A 24,532-nucleotide genomic window follows, 5' to 3' on the forward strand; every position below is an offset into this window, starting at 1 on the left:
ACATATAAAAACAATCAAAAGGTTTTAAATTGTTAAAACATTGATACAAATACTAATATATATAAATGTCCCAACTGTAAAATTTATAGATCCATGTGTAATTCAAAACATGAACACAGATTTGAGTTTTAATAAAGGGCACAAGGAAATCTTGTCATTTAACCTTGGGGCCTGGTAAGCATTTAATTTTATTTGCCACTTTAATTCCAAAAATTCCAAAAAATCCTCTACTGGTCCTCCCCAGTGGCCCCAAATCAACCTGTTCTACCACAAAGAATCTAAACCCATGCTGAGGGTGACTATTAATATGTTTGTAAAGGGCATTTTTTTCATTTTTTTTTGTTTAATATCATAAAGGTGTTGATAAATTCTCAATCTAAGTGCATTCTTTGTTTTTCCCACATAGTAACTCTCACAAGTCACATAGTGCCACATATACAACTATACAACCCCTTTACTATAACAATAATGCTTTTCCCTGTTTTTATACTTCCAAAATTCTTAATCTTAATGCTCACAGATGCCATCATATAAGGGCATTGGGGGCATTTTCCACACCTATAACTCCCACCTAACTGCCCAAAATTCTTGTTTTTCCTTTCTAATAGTCCTTTTAATGAGGTGTCTTTCTTATGAACCACAACAGGTTTGTCCCCTATTTTTTCTTTGACATCAATGTCCGTATGAAATAGTCTCCAATATTTGTTAACAATATTCTTAATGTCATAAAAACTGGATGTAAAAGTCAGTGTTAATGCACGTCCAAAACTGTGTCACCTGATTCCCTCATCACCTATTCTATCAGAATTCTCCTTAGCTAAAAGGGGGAAAAATGCCCACTTGTCCTTTTATTTTTAACCTCAACCACAATGTTTATGAACATCTCAGGGTACCCTCTCCTCTCTAACATATCCTTCATAATGTCACATTCAGTTTTGAAATCATCAGGTTCAGACACCATCCAGGCTAATCTTACATATTGGCCTTTTACCAAAGCCTTCTTGTGGTGTAATGGGTGCCAGCTATTTAGGAGTGGCCTGTACAGTATCATCAAATACATATGAAAGTACTCTCAGAGCTTAAATATCTATATGCAAAACAGCCACAATTAAAAGGTTTAAATATATTTAATAATAAATAAAAAGCATAAGACAATACTCTAACACAGCACAGTGACAACAAAATGCAATGACTTTCTCTATGAGGTAGTTCTTAAATTAATAGTACACATTACTGCTGAATCATCTCAGATTACATCATTCTTGTCACCTTTGCCTAAGTTTCCCAGGCTAGCAGGAACTTAAATTTTGACACGACTATGTTTAAAATACTTCTCTCTCAGCAGCTGACAATTCTCTCTTAAAAGCTTGCCTGAAAGTCGTAAAACAATTACTTTGGAAACCTGTAATTACCTCTGTTTCCAGACAACAGAAAGAAGCCCCTAGCCTAGACATCCTGTCTCTTAGCTGAGATAAATTAACTTTATAACACATTTCTACACTTATCAACTTATTTTTTTTTTAGAGTTTTTGCAAGTTAACTCTGTATATCCCAATTTCTACTATGAAAACATACATTTACATAGGCATATAGTTTATACACATCTCTGCTCTTTTCCAGCAGGGTGCTCTATGGTTACAATCTTGAAGCTCAGTACAAAACATATAGTTTTCTTGCATTTTTAAGGCAAGCATACAAATCATATTACTATTCACAAATAGCATAGAATTGTTGACAAAATTTTATCTAGCTGGGCTGGCAGTGTCACATTTCTATATAAATCATATTGATATTTTCTAGTGACATACAATTATTTACAAAATTCCAGTTAGGTGGGGTGGCAGCATCTCAGTTTATCACCCTCCCCCCTGAGAACTCAAGCTAGTTTTTCAAGTGACCCCTGAGAAATGTTGCTTGAGAGGGTTTAGCCTATCTGGGAATACCTTACCCCATTCCCTGTATTGAGATTCCATCTGCCTTGGCATTGCTGACCTCAGTACCATGCTACACTGTCCATTCACATGCCTGCAACCCTAAGCTCCACCACAGGAATTTGGGATTTTCCTGACTGTCTCCCTGTATACACAGAGTCCCCTCAGACTCCTCCTGCCTTGTACTGCAAATACTCAGCACAAGGGCCTCCCTATCATGGTAAGGTTTCATCATGTTAACATGATACAATTTGTGCCCCTGCCTCCTGCCTAGCATTTCTACCATGTAGTTAATATCACAGACCTTCCTTACCACCTTGTATGGTCCCTCCCAAGCAGCCTGCAGCTTGTTGCATCTGACAGGGACAAGAACCATTACCTGCTGCCCTACAGCATACTCTCTAGCTCAACCATTCCTGTCATACCAGACCTTTTTCTGCTGCTGGCCTTCTGCCAGGTTCTCCTGGGCCAAGCCCATGAGTTCCCTGAACCTTGTCCTGAGGTTTAGGACATACGCCACAACAGACTCCTTGTGGGATTCGCAATCACCCTCCCACTCATCTCGAATTAAATCTAGAGGCCCCGTCACCCTATGGCAATACAACTCAAAGGGTGAAAACAAAAAAGTACAGTTTTGTACCTACCATAAATGTAGATGTTCGAGGATCTCCATTGCTGCAGTCCTTACATATGGGTAGTCCGCTGTCCACAATCGGCCCGAATACCAAAGGGCTAGAACCGCGTCGGTCATCGGCCGAGACTGGCCAGTACGTGCCAGTACAAATGCGCATGACCGACGCCATATACTCAGTCTTTCTTGCCTCAGATGCCAGAATGCAAAAAACACCACCCAAAACCCCACCTAAAAAGGGGGAAGGAGGGAGGGAAAATTGGACTGCAGCAATGGAGATCCTCGAACATCTACATTTATGGTAGGTACAAAACTGTACTATGTTCTTCGCTCCCATTGCTGCAGTCCTTACATATGGGTAGAATCCCAGAGCAACGGAAAAAGGAGGCTGGCCAACTAAATAGCATTAGGTGCTGCTAACATGCCCTGTAAGATTGCAGTGGCAAACCCAGCCCTAGACCTAGAATAAAGAGGTAAATGCTAATGCTTTGTAAAGGTATGTACAGAACTCCAAGTAGCTGCTTCTAGAATGTCTTTAGTAGCTACCCCTCTCAAAAAGCAGTAGAGGTGGTCATGAGCCCTAGTAGAATGAGGCCTGATCCCAACTGGAACATCCTTTCCATGATGAGAGTAACAAAAAGCAATACAATGGCCAATCCACTTGGAAATAGTTTGTTTCGAGACAGCTTTCCCTTGTGAAGTCAAAGCAAAAGAAACAAATAATTGTTGAGATCTTCTGAACTCTTTGGTTCTGCTCAAATAATACCTTAACTGCCTATGTACATCCAAAGAATGCAAAACTTTTTCCCTTTATTTGGGGGGTTAGCATAAAAAGTAGGCAAATGTATAGACTGGTTCAATGCCACATTAGAAATCACTTTAGGCATAAAGGTAGGATTAGTACGTAAGGAAACTCTGTCATTGTGAAAAATCAGAAAAGGTTCCACTGCCATGAGGGCCTGTAATTCAGATACCCTTCTAGCAGAAGTAACAGCCAACAAAAGCAGTCTTCCAAGACAACAACTTCAATTCAACTGTAGCTGCAGGTTCAAAAGGAGGCAGAGTCAGCTTTTCCAAAACAAAATTAAGATCGCAGGCAGGAGTAGGAGCTCTTCGTGGGGGTCTTATATTCTTTGCCCCTCTAAGAAACTGTTTAACCAATGGATGTGAAAACAAAGGAGGGTCACAATCATAGTGAGCAGAAACAGCTGCAGCATGCACTTTTACAGAAGAGAAGGACAAACCCTTGTCCAATAATACAGTCAAATATTGCAATGTACAACTCAAATTAGGCAATTTGACATCAAAGCCTTTAGCTGAACTCCAAAGAAAAAATCTCTTCCATTTATCAGCATAAACCTTTCGAGTACTAGGTCGCCTGGCTTCCAAAATAACATCCAAAACTTGTTGAGGAGCTGAAGGCCTCCTTCTTTAAAACAGAATGCGCCAGGCTGTCAGGTGTAGGGATTGCACCCTGACATTGAGAAAATGATTGTTTTCCTGAGACAATAAGTGAGGAATCTGTGGTAATGGCCAAGGTGTCCCATGAATTAAGCTCCTCAACAGAGGGTACCAATGCTGACGAGGCCAATCCGGTGCTATAAGGATCATGCAAGGTTTGTCCCTCCTGACTTTCAACAGTACCTTTGGAAGAAGAGGCAAGGGGGAAAAGCATACACGTGAAGGTTGCTCCAACTGAAGGATAGTGCATCTATTTTCCAGGCTGTTGGATGAAACAGCCTTGTGCAAAACAGTGGCAGTTGGAAATTCAGAGGAGAAGCGAACAGATCTATGTCTGGAGTTCCCCAAGCCATGGTCAACTGAAGAAATACCTGAGGGTCCAACTTCCATTCGTGAGGATCCACCATCTGTCTGCTCAGAACATCTGCTAAAGAATTTTGTGCTCCTGGCAGAAACTGTGCTCGAAGAGTGATGTGCAGATTTAAAGCAGTTTCCATAACAGCATTGCTTGTCTGCAAGAGGGTAAGCCTAGTAACTTCCTATGATCCTATGAATGTCGCCTGATAAATTCTATACTTTGAGTGGATGCCAGTTTTGACTTTTGTTTATTTACTGAAATGCCCAGAAAATCTAGCAGTTGAAGAATGTAGTATAAGGCATGCAGCAGTAGCTGCCTGGTGGGGATGGTAAGGAGCCAATAGTCTAAATATGTAAACAACCGGAATCCTAGCAGCCTCAGATGAGCTATCACATGCATTTGGTGAACACCCTGGGGGCTGTGGTGAGACCAAAGGGCAGTGCACGGAATTGGTAACGACTGGCTCCCAGCCAGAAGCGAAGCATCTTCTGGAGCTTGTCCATTTTATGTGGTAATACATCTTGAAGATCAAACACATCCAATCGTCTTTCTCAAGAAATGGAAGGACAGACTGAACACTGACCATCCAGAACTTTGTCTGTCTGACAAACTTGTTCAAGATACGGAGGTCTAGAATCGGCCTCCAGTCCCCTGTCTTTGTTGGCACTAAAAAGAATCTTGAGTAAAATCCAGATCCTACTTGGTCTGGTGGGACCGTTTGGATGACTCGTTTTTCAAGCAGCTTTTGAATTTCTTGAGCTGCTGCATCCCTCTGACTGGCTGGAATGTCAGGGATTATCCTTTGTGGCTTTTTTGATGCCCTGGCCCAGTAGTCAAGGAGTCTCAATCCTCATCACTAACACCAGTGAAGGACATAGTACATTGGGAGGATAAACAGTACACACACAGTAAAGTACAATTTCCCTTAAGAGCACACAGAGATCACAGTCAGTATGGGGCTGGTTTCTCCCTCTCTCTCTCTCTCTCCAGATCCTCAGAAAGACTCCCCACTGGCACATCTATAGGGTTAAGATCTCAGCTGAGTGGTCAAGCCAAAACCTCCAGCACCCTTCTCTGTCCAACCACTGCTTCGCGCCCCTGCCCAAGTAGCTGACACACACACACACACACACACACACTACGCTTTGAGATTTGATTTATATACAAACACACAGACACCCCCGGGGAAGACTGGCACAGGTTCACTAGTTATGCCCCTTTCTGCCCAGACTATAAGGTAGTACCAGCTCCCACCAGCCACACTTATCGGCTACTATAAAGGCCCTTACCAAAGGGTGCCCAATCTTACTGTGTAATGTTACTATTATCCAAATGGTAAGTGTGACCAGAACTTTTTTAAGGCTATTTAGGAGTGGACTAATAATCCTAAGGCAAACACTCCACCAGGCAGCAATGACACCAATATAGTCCAGTTGAACTTTATTTAGCGCTTGTCAGGGTAAATGACTTCTTCAGAATACAGCCTATTTAAAAACACAGTTTAAATAATACCCCTTGACCAATCACTGCAATATGTATTACATCATTTCCATTTTAGTATCATTAATATTAATGCATACAAAATTGTATTAAAATATACATATAAAAACAATCAAAAGGTTTTAAATTGTTAAAACATTGATACAAATACTAATATATATAAATGTCCCAACTGTAAAATTTATAGATCCATGTGTAATTCAAAACATGAACACAGATTTGAGTTTTAATAAAGGGCACAAGGAAATCTTGTCATTTAACCTTGGGGCCTGGTAAGCATTTAATTTTATTTGCCACTTTAATTCCAAAAATTCCAAAATATCCTCTACTGGTCCCCCCCCAGTGGCCCCAAATCAACCTGTTCTACCACAAAGAATCTAAACCCATGCTGAGGGTGACTATTAATATGTTTGTAAAGGGCATTTTTTTTCATTTTTTTTGTTTAATATCATAAAGGTGTTGATAAATTCTCAATCTAAGTGCATTCTTTGTTTTTCCCACATAGTAACTCTCACAAGTCACATAGTGCCACATATACAACCCCTTTACTATAACAATAATGCTTTTCCCTGTTTTTATACTTCCAAAATTCTTAATCTTAATGCCCACATATGCCATCATATAAGGGCATTGGGGGCATCTTCCATACCTATACCTCCCACCTAGCTGCCCAAGATTCTTGTTTTCCCTTTCTAATAGTCCTTTTAATGAAGTGTCTTTCTTATAGACCACAACAGGTTTGTCCCCTATTTTTTCTTTGACATCAATGTCCATATGAAATAGTCTCCAATATTTGTTAATATTCTTGATGTCATAAAAATTGGATGTAAAAGTCAGTGTTAATTTACGTCCAAAACTGTGTCACCCGATTCCCTCATCACCTATTCTATCAGAATTCTCCTTAGCTAAAAGGGGGAAAAATGCCCACTTGTCCTTTTATTTTTAAAATCAACTACAGTGTCATTTATGAACATCTCAGGGTTCTCTAACATATCATTCATAATGTCATTCAGTTTTAAAATCATCAGGTTCAGACACCATCCTGGCTAATCTTACATATTGGCCTTTTACCAAAGCCTTCTTTTGGTGCAATGGGTGCCAGCTATTTAGGAGTGGCCTGTACAGTATCATCAAATACATATGAAAGTACTCTCAGAGCTTAAATATCTATATGCAAAACAGCCACAATTAAAAAGTTTAAATATATTTAATAATAAATAAAAAGCATAAGACAATACTCTAACACAGCACAGTGACAACAAAATGCAATGACTTTCTCTACGAGGTAGTTCTTAAATTAATAGTACACATTACTGCTGAATCATCTCAGATTACATCATTCTTGTCACCTTTGCCTAAGCTTCCCAGGCTAGCAGGAACTTAAATTTTGACACGACTCTGTTAAAAATACTTCTCTCTCAGCAGCTGACAATTCTCTCTTAAAAGCTTGCCTGAAAGTCGTAAAACAATTACTTTGGAAACCTGTAATTACCTCTGTTTCCAGACAACAGAAAGAAGCCCCTAGCCTAGACATCCTGTCTCTTAGCTGAGATAAATTAACTTTATAACACATTTCTACACTTATCAACTTATTTTTTTTTAGAGTTTTGCAAGTTAACTCTTTATATCCCAATTTCTACTATGAAAACATACATTTACATAGGCATATAGTTTATACACATCTCTGCTCTTTTCCAGCAGGGTGCTCTATGGTTACAATCTTGAAGCTCAGTACAAAACATATAGTTTTCTTGCATTTTTAAGGCAAGCATACAAATCATATTACTATTCACAAATAGCATAGAATTGTTGACAAAATTTTATCTAGCTGGGCTGGCAGTGTCACATTTCTATATAAATCATATTGATATTTTCTAGTGACATACAATTATTTACAAAATTCCAGTTAGGTGGGGTGGCAGCATCTCAGTTTATCACCCCAAGAACTCAAGCTAGTTTTCAAGTGACCCTGAGAAATGTTGCTTGAGAGGGTTTAGCCTATCTGGGAATACCTTACCCCATTCCCTGTATTGAGATTCCATCTGCCTTGGCATTGCTGACCTCAGTACCATGCTACACTGTCCATTCACATGCCTGCAACCCTAAGCTCCACCACAGGAATTTGGGATTTTCCTGACTGTCTCCCTGTATACACAGAGTCCTCTCAGACTCCTCCTGCCTTGTACTGCAAATACTCAGCACAAGGGCCTCCCTATCATGGTAAGGTTTCATCATGTTAACATGATACAATTTGTGCCCCTGCCTCCTGCCTAGCATTTCTACCATGTAGTTAATATCACAGACCTTCCTTACCACCTTGTACGGTCCCTCCCAAGCAGCCTGCAGCTTGTTGCGTCTGACAGGGACAAGAACCATTACCTGCTACCCTACAGCATACTCTCTAGCTCGGCCATTCCTGTCATACCAGACCTTTTTCTGCTGCTGGCCTTCTGCCAGGTTCTCCTGGGCCAAGCCCATGAGTTCCCTGAACCTTGTCCTGAGGTTTAGGACATACGCCACAACAGACTCCTTGTGGGATTCGCAATCACCCTCCCACTCATCTCGAATTAAATCTAGAGGCCCCGTCACCCTATGGCAATACAACTCAAAGGGTGAAAACAAAAAAGTACAGTTTTGTACCTACCATAAATGTAGATGTTCGAGGATCTCCATTGCTGCAGTCCTTACATATGGGTAGTCCGCTGTCCACAATCGGCCCGAATACCAAAGGGCTAGAACCGGCGTCGGTCATCGGCGCCCGAGACTGACGTCAGTACGTGCCAGTACAAATGCGCATGACCGACGCCATATACTCAGTCTTTCTTGCCTCAGATACCAGAATGCAAAAACACCACCCAAAACCCCACCTAAAAGGGGAAGGAGGGAGGGATTGGACTGCAGCAATGGAGATCCTCGAACATCTACATTTATGGTAGGTACAAAACTGTACTATGTTCTTCGCCTCCCATTGCTGCAGTCCTTACACATGGGTAGAATCCCGGAGCAACGGAAAAAAGGGAGGCTGGCCAACTAAATAGCATTAGGAGCTGCTAACATGCCCTGTAAGATTGCAGTGGCAAACCCAGCCCTAGACCTAGAATAAAGAGGTAAATGCTAATGCTTTGTAAAGGTATGTACAGAACTCCAAGTAGCTGCTTCTAGAATGTCTTTAGTAGCTACCCCTCTCAAAAAAGCAGTAGAGGTGGCCGTAGCCCTAGTAGAATGAGGCCTGATCCCAACTGGAACATCCTTTCCATGATGAGAGTAACAAAAGCAATACAATGGCCAATCCACTTGGAAATAGTTTGTTTTGAGACAGCTTTCCCTTGTGAAGTCAAAGCAAAAGAAACAAATAATTGTTGAGATCTTCTGAACTCTTTGGTTCTGCTCAAATAATACCTTAACTGCCTATGTACATCCAAAGAATGCAAAACTTTTTCCCTTTATTTTGGGGGTTAGCATAAAAGTAGGCAAATGTATAGACTGGTTCAATGCCACATTAGAAATCACTTTAGGCATAAAGGTAGGATTACGTAAAGGAAACTCTGTCATTGTGAAAAATCAGAAAAGGTTCCACTGCCATGAGGGCCTGTAATTCAGATACCCTTCTAGCAGAAGTAACAGCCAACAAAAAAGCAGTCTTCCAAGACAACAACTTCAATTCAACTGTAGCTGCAGGTTCAAAAGGAGGCAGAGTCAGCTTTTCCAAAACAAAATTAAGATCGCAGGCAGGAGTAGGAGCTCTTCGTGGGGGTCTTATATTCTTTGCCCCTCTAAGAAACTGTTTAACCAATGGATGTGAAAACAAAGGAGGGTCACAATCATAGTGAGCAGAAACAGCTGCAGCATGCACTTTACAGAAGAGAAGGACAAACCCTTGTCCAATAATACAGTCAAATATTGCAATGTACAACTCAAATTAGGCAATTTGACATCAAAGCCTTTAGCTGAACTCCAAAGAAAAAATCTCTTCCATTTATCAGCATAAACCTTTCGAGTACTAGGTCGCCTGGCTTCCAAAATAACATCCAAAACTTGTTGAGGGAGCTGAAGGCCCTCCTTCTTTAAAACAGAATGCCAGGCTGTCAGGTGTAGGGATTGCACCCTGACATTGAGAAAATGATTGTTTTCCTGAGACAATAAGTGAGGAATCTGTGGTAATGGCCAAGGTGTCCCATGAATTAAGCTCCTCAACAGAGGGTACCAATGCTGACGAGGCCAATCCGGTGCTATAAGGATCATGCAAGGTTTGTCCCTCCTGACTTTCAACAGTACCTTTGGAAGAAGAGGCAAGGGAGGAAAAGCATACACGTGAAGGTTGCTCCAACTGAAGGATAGTGCATCTATTTTCCAGGCTGTTGGATGAAACAGCCTTGTGCAAAACAGTGGCAGTTGGAAATTCAGAGGAGAAGCGAACAGATCTATGTCTGGAGTTCCCCAAGCCATGGTCAACTGAAGAAATACCTGAGGGTCCAACTTCCATTCGTGAGGATCCACCATCTGTCTGCTCAGAACATCTGCTAAAGAATTTTGTGCTCCTGGCAGAAACTGTGCTCAAGAGTGATGTGCAGATTTAAAGCAGTTTCCCATAACAGCATTGCTTGTCTGCAAAGAGGGTAAGAATGAGTTCCCACTGCTTGTTGATGTACCACATGACAGTTGTGTTGTCTGTTGAATCAACACCAGTCCTGGTTGAAGTAGGCCCTTGAATGCTTCCAAAGCAAATTGAACTGCCAGCATCTCTTTCATGTTGATATGCAAGTGAAGTAGCTCTGGGGCCAAAGGTCTTGAATCCATTTTCCTGTGAAATGAGCTCCCAGGCTGACTCCGGCGTCTGTCGTTAATATCTGACTTGCCTCTGGTTGGGTCACAGAGAGTCCCTTGTTTAGGTGACATTCCTGAGCCCACCACACAAATTCTTTCTGAATGCAAGGCAGAATCCGAATGACAGTGTCCAAATCGTGGCTGTGTTGAGTCAACGCTTTTGAGATACCATTGCAGCTTCCTCATATGCAGTTTGGCATTGGGAAGTACTAGAATGCAAGATGCCATGAACCCCAAGGCTTGAAGGACTGTCCTTGCAGTCAGCCTGGACATTACTGACAACTGTTGGAAGTATAGGTGAAGATTTCTTTGTTTGTCCGGGGTAAGAAATTCCATCTGAGCAGCTGTGTTCAGTCTTACACCCAGAAAACACATCTCTTGTGAGGGTACTAGACTGGACTTTATTTCGTTCACAGAATACCCTAGGCATCTTAAAACTGTTATTACATACTGCAGATGTTGAAGAAGTTCATGCTTGCCTTGAGCCAGAATCAAACAGTCGTCCAGATAAGGATAAATTTGAATACCTTTTAGTCTGAGAAAAGCTATTACTGGAGCCAGGACTTTTGTGAATACCCTGCAGTAGACAAGCCAAAGGGCAATGCAGAGAACTGATAATGCAAATTCCCATTCCGAAATCTCAGGAATTTCCTGTAACTGGGCCTGACAGGAATGTGAAGATAGGCTTCTTTGAGATCCAGAGTCACCATCCAGTGATCTTTGCCCAACATAGGTAACAGCTGTTGCAGTGTTAACATCTTGAATTTTGGAATTTCCAGAAAGGTGTTTAGAATGGACAAATCCAGAATTGGTCTCCAAGTATTTCCTTTCTTTGGCACTAAGAAAAGACGGGAATAAAACCCTGTGCCCCTTTCTGCAGAAGGTACTCCCTGTATTGCTCCCAACTGAAGCAGAGAAGAAATTTGTGCCTGTGCTTCCAGTCTTTGCTGATGAGGCACATCCGGCATACCTTTGAAAGGAGGGAATGTGTGAAAATAAAATTTGTAGCCTCGATTTATTATGTCCAATACCCATTTGTCTTGGGTAACCAAATGCCAATTCCGTTTGAAAAGTCCCAGTTTTCCTCCTAGAGGAGCTAACAGCAAGGCAGAGTCCGGCAGCTGAAGACACAGGTCATTGGGTCTGTTTCCGAAAGGACTGACCCCTGCCCTCCCCAGCAGAAAGGGTAGAAGAACTCAAAGTCCTAGAAGTAACAGGGCCCTGAGAGGAAGCCCTACCTCTACCTCGCCTCGACCTGCCCCTAGATTGATAATCCGAAGAGGGGAAAGACCATCCCTTAGCAGGCCAATGTCTACTGAACTTAGGGGGCTGAACCTGTAAAAAGTCCTTAACCGTCTGCATAGACTTAGCTTTTTCCTCCATTTTTTTCAAAACTGACTCTACTGGAGGGCCAAAAAGAACATCTGATTGCAGAGGAGCATCCATAATTCGAGCCTTAACATGCTCTGACATGGTCTGATCTTTAAGCCAGGCATGCCTGCGAACAACTGAACTAGTAGCAGCCACCCTGGAAGAAGCCTGTAAAGCATCAAAACCACACTGCAAAGAATGCTTACCAACTTGGTCAGAAGCATGCACTAAATCCTGAAGCTCCTTACATTCAATACCTTCAGCTAAAGCATCTACTTTACATTTTAATTGGCCCAGCAAATAATTTTGATACCTGAGCATATGAAACTGACAATTTAAAGCTCTCATAGCCAAAGTAGAAGAGGTATACAGTTTTTTACCCCACCTATCCAGGGCCCTAGCATCCTTGTCCAGAGGAACTGGATTCTTAACCACAGAAGCCCTAACACCTTTGGGGCCTTGAGTAATAGTTTCTGGATCAGCCCTAGGACTCTTATATAAGTACTTGTGAGCTTCCGAACCCTGTAGTATCTATCTGGTTTAACTGGGCAGGAGGCAGAGAATCTGGGTTAAGGGCAGCCTCAGAAAATACATCCTGAACAACATCCAGTACAGGAGGAATAGCCAAGGGCCTATGTTGAGGCAAAAACAAGAATTCTCTTAGCCTTTACGAGAATCAGAAAATCCTGGCCTTCCCATTTGAAATGTTCCCTCATGGAATGCAAAGTCTCAGAGAAAGAAAATCTTCTGGAGGGGACGAGAGGAGTAGTGTCCTCAGCCTCCGAATCAGAATAGGAGGAAATCCTGAAGTTCTTCCACAGAAGAATCTGACTCATTGGAAGACTGAACCAAACCCTCCAACTCTGTCTGTACCCTGGGCCTCTTCTCAGGGGGGGGGCATAGAACCCCTAATTAAAGTCATCAAATCTTCAGCCATCTTTAACATGTGCTTCCTAGGAGCTGGACCCTGGGGACTAGCACCAGCAGGGGCAGACTTGGACTTAGAATGGCTTTTGCTTTGAGAAGGAGGAGGCCTAACTACCCTATGAGGGGAGGGAACCACCGACATCTGAGAAGCACCCTCAGCCTGGCCTAACACAGGGGAAGCCACTTCCTGTAGTAACAAAGGCTCCCCTTGAGACTCAGGTAAACTTTCAGGAGGAGCCGCTGAAGTATTCGGTGGTTCTACAGAACCGGCGTCCGGAGTGGACGACTCATCCTGTTTGGACCGCAAGGCCTTCTTTTTGCGCTTAGAAGAACCAGGCATCGGAGAATCCGACGGCATGTTGTAATTACAACGTTTACCAAACACAAGCTTAGCACAGTCCAACCGACGTTTAATAGTACGCTTGTTAAAAGTAGCACAAAAGCGACACCCAACCACGTCGTGCTCAGGCCCTAAACAAGGAATACAGAGTGAATGGTAATCCCTATGAGGAATCTGTTTCCCACAAGAAATACAGTTATTAACTTTTTCTGACATCCGTTAATACTGAGGCAAGAAAAAGACAAAAGTGTCCCCAACGGGGTACTTAGCCCAACTTGGTCTCCAGTCTGAAACTCAAAAACCGACAATTCCAGAACGCCGAACGGCACTGCAAAAGGCTGCTTCTGCTTAGGACCACGCGGCAAGAAAGACTGGGTATATGGCGTCGGTCATGCGCATTTGTACTGGCACGTACTGACGTCAGTCTCGGGCGCCGATGACCGACGCCGGTTCTAGCCCTTTGGTATTCGGGCCGATTGTGGACAGCGGACTACCCATATGTAAGGACTGCAGCAATGGGAGATGAAGAACATAATTGGATTCCTGGGGAACCTCTATGTAAGCTAACAGATGGGGCAAATATTTGTCCAATCCTTCTTGAACTGGTCTGCAAATGTCTGTAGCATGGTCTTGAGTGTAGAGTTTAACCTCACAACAAGACCATTAGTTTGGGGATGGTAGGGGATAGTCTTTAGGTGCTTCATGCCCACAGCGCTCCCATGGACAAGCCAGCAGATCTGATATAAAATTGGCACCTCTGTCAATCAGTATTTCTTTTGGGAAACCTACCCTGCTGAAAATCTCTAATAAAGCATTTGCCACTTTTTTGTCTCAATGGAGGACAGAGCCACTGCCTCAGGGTATCTCGTAGCATAATCTACTACCACTAGAACATACTTTTTCCCTGTGGAACTTGGGGTACTCAGAGGCCCCACAATATCCATAGCTACCCTCTGAAATGGTTCCTCAATCACAGGCAAAAGCATCAAAGGAGCTTTCAACTTGTCTCCTGCCTTGCCTATCTTTTGGCACTGCTCACAGGTCCTGCAGTACCCAGTTACATCTCTGGAAACCCCAAGCCAATAAAAGCACTGAATAATATGTCTCTCTGTACGTTTTATGCCCATATGACCTGCAAAGGGAATATAATGGGCTATGGCTAGAAGTGCCAGATGGTAGGCTCTGGGCACCATCAACTGCTGTATTCTCTCACCTTCTAGCCCCCCTTCAGGGGTCCACTCTCTATACAGTAACCATTTGTCCCAGTATGCAGAGTCCCCCATCCCTTGATAATCAGGTGCCTCACTAGCTACCTCTCTGAGGCCTTGTATTGCAGGGTTTGAGAGCTGAGCCTGTCTCATCTCTCTCTATTGTAACCCTTTCCAGCTCCCCTTCCACAGAAAGTCTGGTATCCTCTGACAGCAGTGCCTCACTGTCAGTCTGGGTACTACTACTCACCTCTGCCCTTGCAGTCACTCTGTCCAAGGGAACATCAGTACTCACAAGCAGCTGTGGCTCACCTTCAGTCTAACTGCTACAGGGTAGCTCCCCCCCTGAAGTAACCACCTCATCAATCCTTGCTCCAAGTATGCGGTCTGACTGGGTGCTACCAGACCCACATGCTTGTCTCCAAGCCTGACTGGGTGTAACTGCATGAACACATGATACTGCATTATCAAATTCCTTCCCTATCAGGACATCTGCAGGATGGTAGTTTGATACCCTTGTTGTCTCAGACAACCTACTGTTGGCATTTTGTCATTCCCGCTTACTGTCTCTCTCACACCTTTTGTTCCCCACCTTGCCTCCGTGGACATCTATATGATACCGGTTGCATTTAAAACATTTAACCCTAGGTCCTGGATGTGTACCTGGACAAGTGGCTTCCCCTGCTACTGGCAAATTCTGTTGGGGCAGTCTGGACTGCCCTCCATGGGTTCCCTTAGACCCATGAACAGCACCAGGTGTCCCTTTCCTGTGCAGTGATGCCCTGCTTGCTAGGTATAGGTCTCTCTTCTTCCCCAACTCATCTACAGTAAGGCATTGTCCATCAGCTAACCAGATCCTCATGTCCTCAGGCAAAGTGCTAAGGGTTTGTTCCCTCATCAAAATGTCTGCCAGCCCTTCAAAAGTGGTGACCTGACATCCACTCACCCACCTATGAAAATAAGTGCCAACATATCCACACACATTTTCATCTGCCTTGCATCTATGCTCACAAAACTTTTTCCTATAAGCTTCAGGTGTTAGCTTAAAACATTCAAGCAAACAGTTTTTACAACATTATAATTTAAACAGTCAACATCAGATAGCTTGGAAAGAACATTTACAGCTTTACTATGGAGTAAGGGGGTCAGAAACCTTACCTAGAACCCTTGGTCAACATTATACTGTTTACATACCCTCTCAAACATATGAATGAAACTATGAAACTATCAAAATTATCCCCCTCTGTAAATTGTGGAAGACATTTACTGACCTTTGTTGCTTCTGGGGTTCATTTTCTCCCTTCCCCATTACCACCATGACTCTAGCAAAGAATCCTTTTCATGTTGCCTCTGCCTATCCTCCTCAGCTTCCAGGCACAGCAGTTTCTCATTCTCCTCAGCCTGCAGATGTCTCAGTTTCTCATTTTCCTCAGTCACTTTGCTGCTTCTATTTCCAAATGCTTGGCCTACAACTCAAGTCTCTTTAGCTCCAGATGGATTTTTAAGTCCTCTGTGGAAAGGCTGAGCTGTCCATTCTCTGAGTGTTGTACATCTCCACAGCCAGTCTGATTGTCGTCCTGGTTGCTCGTCTCAGGTGCAGCTGTGACTAAAGCTGCAATCATGTCTACTTTAGCCTGGCACATCTCAGCCGACTGGCTCCCTGTCAGCTTGCCATACTCCTCTGCTGACATGCTTGCCTGCTCTCCCTGACTAACTAAGCTAGCAAAAGAAATAAAACAATTGTGATATGAACTCTGAATGCTCACTTCATGGCTGATTTAGAATACAAAAACACCTTCGGTGATCACTGCACACAAGTGTACAGGAATTCAATGTCCATACCACTACAATCCAATTAATATGTGATGTGGCTATCTCACCACAATCAAACAATATTTGATGTGGATACCCCATCACTGACACCAATTAATATCAGACGCTCCTGCCCTGGCCCAGTAATCAAAAAGCCTCAATCCTCATCACTAACACTAGTGAGGGATGTGCACATTGGGAGGATGAACAATATAAACACACACACACACACACACACACACACACACACACACACACACACACACACACACACACACACACACACACACACACACACACAGTACAACTTCCCTTAAGAGCAGACAGAGATCACAGTCACTCTGGGGCTAGTTTGTCCCTCTCTCTCTCTCCAGATCACCAATAAGACTCCCCCATTGGCACAGCTAAAGGCTTAAGATCTCAGCCGAGTGGTCAAGCCAAAACCTCCAGCACCCTCTGTGTCCAACCAGTGCTTCGTGTCCCTGCCCAAGTGGCTCACACAAACACCCACAAATACACACACACACACACACACATTGAGATTTGATTTATATACAAACACACAGATGCTCCTGGGGAAGGTTGGCACAGGTTCACTAGCTATGCCCCCTTCTGCCAAGACGATAAGGTAGTACCAGCTGCCACCAACCACTCTTATCAGCTACTATAAAGGCCCTTACCAATGGGTGCCGAATCCTATGATTATCCAAATGGTAAGTGTGACCAGAACTTTTTTAAGGCTATTTAGGAGTGGCCTATACAGTATCACCAAATACATACGCAAGCACAATAAGAGCTTAAAAATCTCTATACAAAACAGCCACAATTAAAAGGTTTAAATATATTTAATAATGAAAAGTACAAGACAATACTCATTATCTTAACACAGTGACAATAGAGTTCAGAATTACAGGAAATATTTTAAAACAACATTGCAGAACAGCCTCACATAAATATAGATAACATCTAACTAATCTTGCTATAGTCCTATCTCCAAGAGAAACTGTGTTGTAAATTACTTACTTACAGAGCAAGGCAAAGTGCTGGTGATGTTGTCAGATCCAGAACAAATTATAAAATGCACTGACTTTCTCTATGAGACAGCTCTTAAATTAAAAATACACATTACTGCTGCATCATCTCAGATTACATCATTCTTGTCACCTCTGCCTAAGTTTCCCAGGCTAGCAGGAACTTAATTTTAACATGACTCTGTTAAAAATACTTATCTCTCAGAAGCTGACAATTCTCTCTTAGAAGCTTTCCTGAAACTGGAAGTTGTAAAACAATTACCTTGGAAACCTGTAATTACCTCTGTTTCCAGACAACATAAAGAAGCCCTAGCCTAGACATCTTCTGTCACTTAGCTGAGATAAACTAATTTTATAACACATCATAAAACTCTTTACTTATCAACTTATTTTCTTAGAGTTTTGCAAGTTAACTCTGTATATCCCAATTTCTACTATGAAAACATACACTTACATAGGCATATAGTTTATACATATTTCTTCTCTTTTCCAGCAGGATGCACCATAGTTACAATCTTGAAGCTCAGTACAGAACGTATATGTTTTCTTGCATTTTTAAGGCAAGCATACAAATCATATTACTATTCACAAATGACATAGAATTATTTACAAAATTCTATCTAACTGGACTGGCAGTGTCACATTTCTATATAAATCATATTAATAATTTCAAGCGACATATAATTATTTACAAAATTCCAGCTAGCTGGGCTAGCAGCACCTCAGTTTATCACAGCCTTAAATAAAGATCAAAGGGGATATTGTAATCTCTGGTAACGGTCTGCACCCAGGAATCTGATGTTATTGAGTGCCAGGTTAAGTGGTGCAGACAGAATCTTCCCCTGACTGTCTCCAGAGGTAAGCAATCGGGGCGTTCCTCAGGAGTGCTGATAGGGTTGCCCAGAGAAAGAATCTCTAGAGTCCTGACTACTTGGGCCCCCTCTGACATGGGAGGGGTGTCTTCCCAATGAGTTCCCCCTCTGCTCCAAGGAGAAAACCCGACACATGTGTCCCTAAAAGGCCCTTGGGACTTCCTAAACCACATCTTTCCACTCCTCTTATTCCTGAACAGGATCGTTGAGGAGTGGAAAATCATACACCCACAGCAGAAATGGTCTTTCCGTCCTTTTCACACCTGGCTAATGTGTCTTTAACTTTTGGGCCAAACAATGAGGAAGCATCAACGTGAGCGCTGACAAAGGAAGACTTGAAGGGGGTCCATGAAGTCACACAAGCGCATCCAGGTGTAACGTCGGATGACAATTCCTGCACCCGCAACTCTGACCGCCCCTCGGTTGTATGTGCAATCAACCACATGGACGAGTTAGAGATGGATTCTAGGGTCGCAAGCTGGGAGGCAACCTTACTGCGTACCTCATCAGACTCTGCTCCAGCTAGGGTTCCTGAGGGCTCAGTGATCATTTCCCTATGAAGATAGGTGAAATGTGCCAAATAATTCAATGACCATATGGCAAAGGTCATTGAAGCATAAACACACTTCCCTAATCTGTCCAATGTCCAAGACTCTCGGCTTGGAGGATGGACAGTAGGACTCTATTCTGGGAGTTCCTTCTTTGTGGCTGCTGCCACCACCATACCATCTACTGCTAAACTCTTGGACCAGTGGGGTTGATCCTCTGGGAGAGAGAGATTTTTGTCAGGCCACTGGAGAATTGGTACAATGGTGTCAGGGCCCTTACAAGCATGCTGTACGATGAGCTTGACTAAATCATCTGCAGGAGGGATCACCCAGGAAGTAGAAGGTCAGGCGTGGACAGCCTGTAAGAAGACAGATTCCTCAGAGGAAGGATTGGTGGGCTTCCAGTCACCCCTCTGCTTTAAGATTTCTAGGATGTCTCCAAAGGAGATCTTCAGGGGCGACCATGGGGACCCCTCCCCTTCATTGTAATCTGTACTCTCTGTGAGAGATTCCTCTGGAGAATCAAAGTGCTTCCTCTTACATAATCTCTTATGGGATGGCTCATCAGGGGGGGAGGCCTGAGGAGGAGATTCCAACGTAGAGGGTGCTAACTGTGAGCCTGCTGAAGCAAGGCTCTCTCCATAATCTGATAAGCAGGCCTGCCTGAAGAGGGATGGGAGCTCAGAACCAAAAAGACAACCTCAGAACCGGGGTCAGACACCACTCCAATGAGCCCACCTCCAGAAGAGCCGTGAGAGTACTAGGAACTGTCAAGGCAACCAAAACTGTCAAAGCAACCTGAACCATAGACAGTGCCGTGGAAAGAATCAGTGCCATACTAGAGATTCTGGAGCCAGCAGCCAAGTCATGGTCCCTTGGGGGGGGGTCATCTCCGACTGAGCCGAAGTCCACAGAGTGGGTTCTGGAACCAAGGTGAGATCTTTTGTCACCTTGAAAAAGCTCGGTAATAACCAAGCGAAAGCGCTTGGTTTTATTTTTGTACAATAAAGTCTGGATCGTTATACAAACATTTACTGGTTATTCCGGGTCCTCTCGCTGCTGGGCAAGTTCTTTTTCTTGGTCTTTTTGAAAATATTTTATCCCTTGAGAGTAACTGCATTTCATTTGGTGGCCCTCTGGCTTCATGCTCCTGAAAGTCTTGCTGCTTCGTCAAACATTACCATTTGTATAAGTACTGATTTTACTAAGTTTAACTGGGTACCCTGATAAGAGCCTTAAAGTAACTAATCCCAAATGGCCTACATACTGAATGACCAAAGGTAAGGTACTACCCAAAAATCTCTTTCACCAGGCCGTCTAAGTCTCCCTAGCAGAAGATTTCCTGGCAGCTTTAGTCACTTGAGAGAGAGAAGCCAGGCCTTAAAGTGACACCAGTTGAGTTGGCACCCAAACTTCTTAGATTCCTTCAAGAGCACCAGGAAAATATTCTGCACCCCAAGGGCCAGCAGAACCACATGTATACCCCTGGCTGAGCAAAATTAGTTTTGGCAGTTTTTCCAAATCAGCGATGAGGAGGGGGATCAGTAGGAACACTGGGAAGGTGAACAGTAATCTTATTTACTATGGGATGGAAACTGAATCCATGGAAATCTCCCCTTGCCTTGCTGCACCATGGAAATTAAGGTAATGACTTCATTATCCTAAAAGGTAAACATATCAATCTCCACAGTAACCCATTTTTGGAAGATCTGAACTATAAACTGCTCTTGAATATTAAACATAAAGAGTGTTCTAAAGGAGCAGTTCAGATTCCTCTAATTGCACTCAGTCCCCCTAAACCAGGAACTGCTGAGAAGGTCATGCTACACTGTCTATGGCCCAGCGACAGACATGCATCTGCTCTCTGCACAGCTGGTATAGCTATCTGATTTCTTGTTTGTTTAGATACCACAGGATGGATGGAATACAGCAATTATTTAGGAAGGACCCTGGACACAGCTTCTCCTCTAAAACCCTGAGGAATAGGAGAAATACCTATAACTCCATTTGTCTGATGTGGATCAACTTTGTTAAGGGAGATCGCAGTCCTTGAAATGTGGTAGGGATAAGATGCAGTTGCCTCCTGTCAGTAAACATATATTGCCATGACCAAAAACTGAGTTGACTGAAGGAACAACAGGGAGGGAGCTGTCAACCACTAACCTAAGGAAAAGTGCTGGCCCTACACAACCAGTGACAATGCATACTCCCCCGCAAGACCTGCAGCCTCAGGCAGCTGCAGCTACAGGACTGCTGGGTGAGGATGGTGGACAAACATCTTAGGTAATTTATTTGCTACACAAGAAGGCAAGACAATGTGATGCTTTAATAGCTTCCTCTGTTTGCAACACAACTTGTTCATTTGCTGGGTGAGAAAAGGTAAACGAGAGTTCCACCACTGTGGTGATGGCCTGCTTCCTGTGAAGAGTTCATCCGCCAAGCCCTGCGATGGCAGGACAAACATAACTTACTTCATGAAATGGACATCCAAAGATGGCATTTCAGTGCTTCTCCTTCAGGGAGGGTAATCTCAACCAAACCACTCTGCAAAGACATGTTCCCAAGATTGTGGACCAAACTGCAGTGTCAATAAAATCAAACATACAGCAAGCAAAGTAGATGTCCACTATAACAGTCACAGACAACAGTATCTTAACTACTTCAACCTCAAGCCTAAACTCAGGGAGACAAGAACTTTTTTTAGTACCAGATTTACTAAAAAAACTGAATTTGAGCAAATGAAATGAAGAGGTAAAGGTCCTAAACATCAATATGACAAGGTGGTATATTCTCTTGCTATACTTGCTCAATGCTTTAAACTCTTTCTCTAATGGCAAAATGTTGCATTTTTTGGGTCCTGTAAAGGACTAAAGAGAACACAAATGAGCCAGCTTGAATAACTCTGGTCCAAGACACACACTACTTATTTGGGGGTTTGTAAACAACATTTGACTTAAAAGAACATGCTCCGAACTGCAGATACAGAATTCTTAATACATGGCTTCATACAGGGATGAACCAAGGCTTTACCTGCCCCTTGCACAGACGCACATATTGGCTTTTCTGGGGAAAAGGAATGGGAGCTGGGTATAGAACAAACTTAAAAAGAGATCATAAGTCTCAAACTTTCTCTAAAGAATGAGTGGGGAGTGGACTTCAAGGGACTCTTGTGTCCTTATCTGTCTCTGACATAATGGCTTCCAGGTCCCCACATTCTTCATTACAGCCTGAGTGCAAAGAAGTCAGCCACCTTACTCCAACCCCTGCAGCAAGCTCATGCATGGTCTCATCTGGCAGCAAGCATGTGATGACAACATGGTGGTGGTCAGGTGACAGGAATTCACATTCAGTAGAGCTCTTCCAAAAGGAGAGTGAGGACATGACAGACCAGCAGATAAACCATATTTACTGGGGATTCACTCCTGCTCATGCAGGTCAAGCTTCCAACAGAAGTCAAAGGTATTTGATATCTCTGCCAAAACAGCAAATACTAGAAAATGGAAATCAAAGTCTATACCAACTATACTAGAAGTAATTTGTAACAGAGAAAACAACTGGAACTGGGATCTTTAGAAAAGGGTAGGAGCAAATTGTACAGAAAAAAAAATGGGAATTGTGGGAACAAGACATGGACTGCAGGAATGAGGTTTAAAAGAATGCAGGATTTGAATCATCTATGTAACGTTTGACTGACTAACTGGATAGATAAGTGATGTACAATGTTTGAAACTAAAATTATGTCAATATAGTTTGTGATGTACAATGTTTGCAATTAAAATTATGTCAATATGGTTTGTTTTCATTTATTTAAATGTATGACTGCCTATGTCATACGTGATCATTTAATAAAGATGTTCCTTGTTTAAAAAAAAAAAAAGTTTCTTGATATCTAGGGCCTGAAAATCAGGCTCTTGGTCTGATAAAATGCAATGGACATCCTTCATACTCTGCCTCAGGGGATAATTCAGGAGAAGAGACTTCAGTCTTCAGGACCTCTGATCTGTCACTGGGCTAACTGCAGGCATCAATCCCTGGGATCAGACCTGTTGGCAAAGACCTCCAGCTAATCATCCAAGATATGAGCAGCACTTACCCACTGGAACACACATCCCTAGGTGGGAACAGGTATGCATCTTCTCTGCAATACTATCTGCTGAACTGGAGGATAGGACAAAGTTCGTGGTCTCATCTGGTGCAGTGTGAACTCAACACTTATGGGGAATGAAATGCTATTCTTAACAATGACATTGCTTTCAAGACAGGTAGGCTACTAGTACCCTCAAACTGTCAGTCCTTCTATGGTGCCCCTGCTGAGAATATGAGCTGAACAACAGACCCCCCCAATGACTCAACCTCTGACACCCTCCAAGTAGCAAGATAGGCCAAGAGTTTCTTCCCAAAATGTCTTCTGCAAATGCACTTCAAGAAAACCTCACAATTCTAGAGTGAAATTAATCACTGAACAAAAAGCTGCAAAACAACTGGAATATCACATGATTTGCTGACAGTCTTGTGTCTTGTTTCTTGAGAGATTCAAACCCTTGTTGGCTATGTTAGCCTGAACATGAACATGAGACGAGAACAGCAGCTCTATCACATCTCCAAACCTACGGCCGCTGTGGTGTAATATTTGATAAAGGGACACATCTTACCTGCGGCACCATTCAATACGCCCCTCACCTTCAGATGTCTTTGCCCAGTGACCATCAGCAAGGTTCTTCATGGCCAGTGCATATTCACTTAGAAGTTCTTCATCTTTACAATGTTCACGCCAAATCTTTTCAAAGTCTCCAACTAAGAGAAATGCAAATTAGATATGCATTCAGATAGTGAAAACTGCAAATCGGCTAAATCTATGACTACCTTCTTTGCTGTCAAAGATGCTAACGTAGAGAAAAGCTATTGCAAGGTATTTATTAGAAACAAAAATGCTACTTATCTTACGAAAAACAGGATTATAAAATTGCAGTACAGAACATTGTAACTCAGTATTAAATATATTAATCTTTGTAAAGTCTCTAAAGTACAAAACAGTTTTTTTCATAGTTTTTGTTTCTGAACCGTCTTCACTCCCTTTATAGAAATTATTTCAAACTTCAAACTGATCTTTGTGGTATATACAATTTATTGCAACTGCTAACTCAAAAAAAAGATAAAAGTGTTTGGAATTGTTAATATTAATAAAGTAAAGAAATGCTGACAGGTTGCAATTCAGACACCCTGTTCTTTAAAAGGGATTCATAAAAGTAAATGTTTTCCCAATCTCCCTCCAAGGAACACCAGCCCAGCAACAATGCCTCATTCCTTGACTCTGTTTAACCAAAAACAGGTCTACATCAACCTACTCCCACTCAGATTCCAGCACCCAGTATACTAACTGCGACTATCACATGATGAGACATACATTCACATTTCTAATAATCATGCTTTTTGCAGGAAGGCTTTGATTCCCTGCATGAACATTCCCCACATGTCTAAATAAACTACTTCAAAGGTTACACTAACTTTCAGAAAAGGGTACAATTCCACTGCACTATAATTTTCTCTGAGCTGGTGGAACCTTTGAGGCAGTACATTTAAAGATGGAGAAACAACCCCTTAGCAAAAATATTTCACACTGGTCTACAACAATAACATAGGCTGAACGGAAATAAACACTGGGATAATGTGCTGCAGTCCAAGTTCAACACTGGCAAATAAATGTAGGTCCCAAATAAT

The 24,532-nt window shown here is 42.6% G+C and overlaps 1 protein-coding gene across 2 annotated transcripts in view; it reads right to left on the minus strand.

Annotated features, from left to right (window-relative positions):
• BMT2 (base methyltransferase of 25S rRNA 2 homolog) overlaps positions 1 to 24,532 on the minus strand; it is an 896,892-nt gene that overhangs the window by 629,955 nt on the left and 242,405 nt on the right. For both annotated transcript variants that reach the window (XM_044088693.1, XM_044088692.1), the window contains exon 2: positions 23,467 to 23,608. In XM_044088693.1, the coding sequence (XP_043944628.1) occupies positions 23,467 to 23,608 (142 nt within the window). The remainder of the gene's footprint in view (positions 1 to 23,466; positions 23,609 to 24,532) is intronic.

The sequence above is a fragment of the Protopterus annectens genome, chromosome 11.part0 (genome assembly GCF_019279795.1).
Source record: "Protopterus annectens isolate FY-2018-M chromosome 11.part0, PAN1.0, whole genome shotgun sequence".
In the NCBI taxonomy this organism is placed as follows: Eukaryota; Metazoa; Chordata; order Ceratodontiformes; family Protopteridae; genus Protopterus; species Protopterus annectens.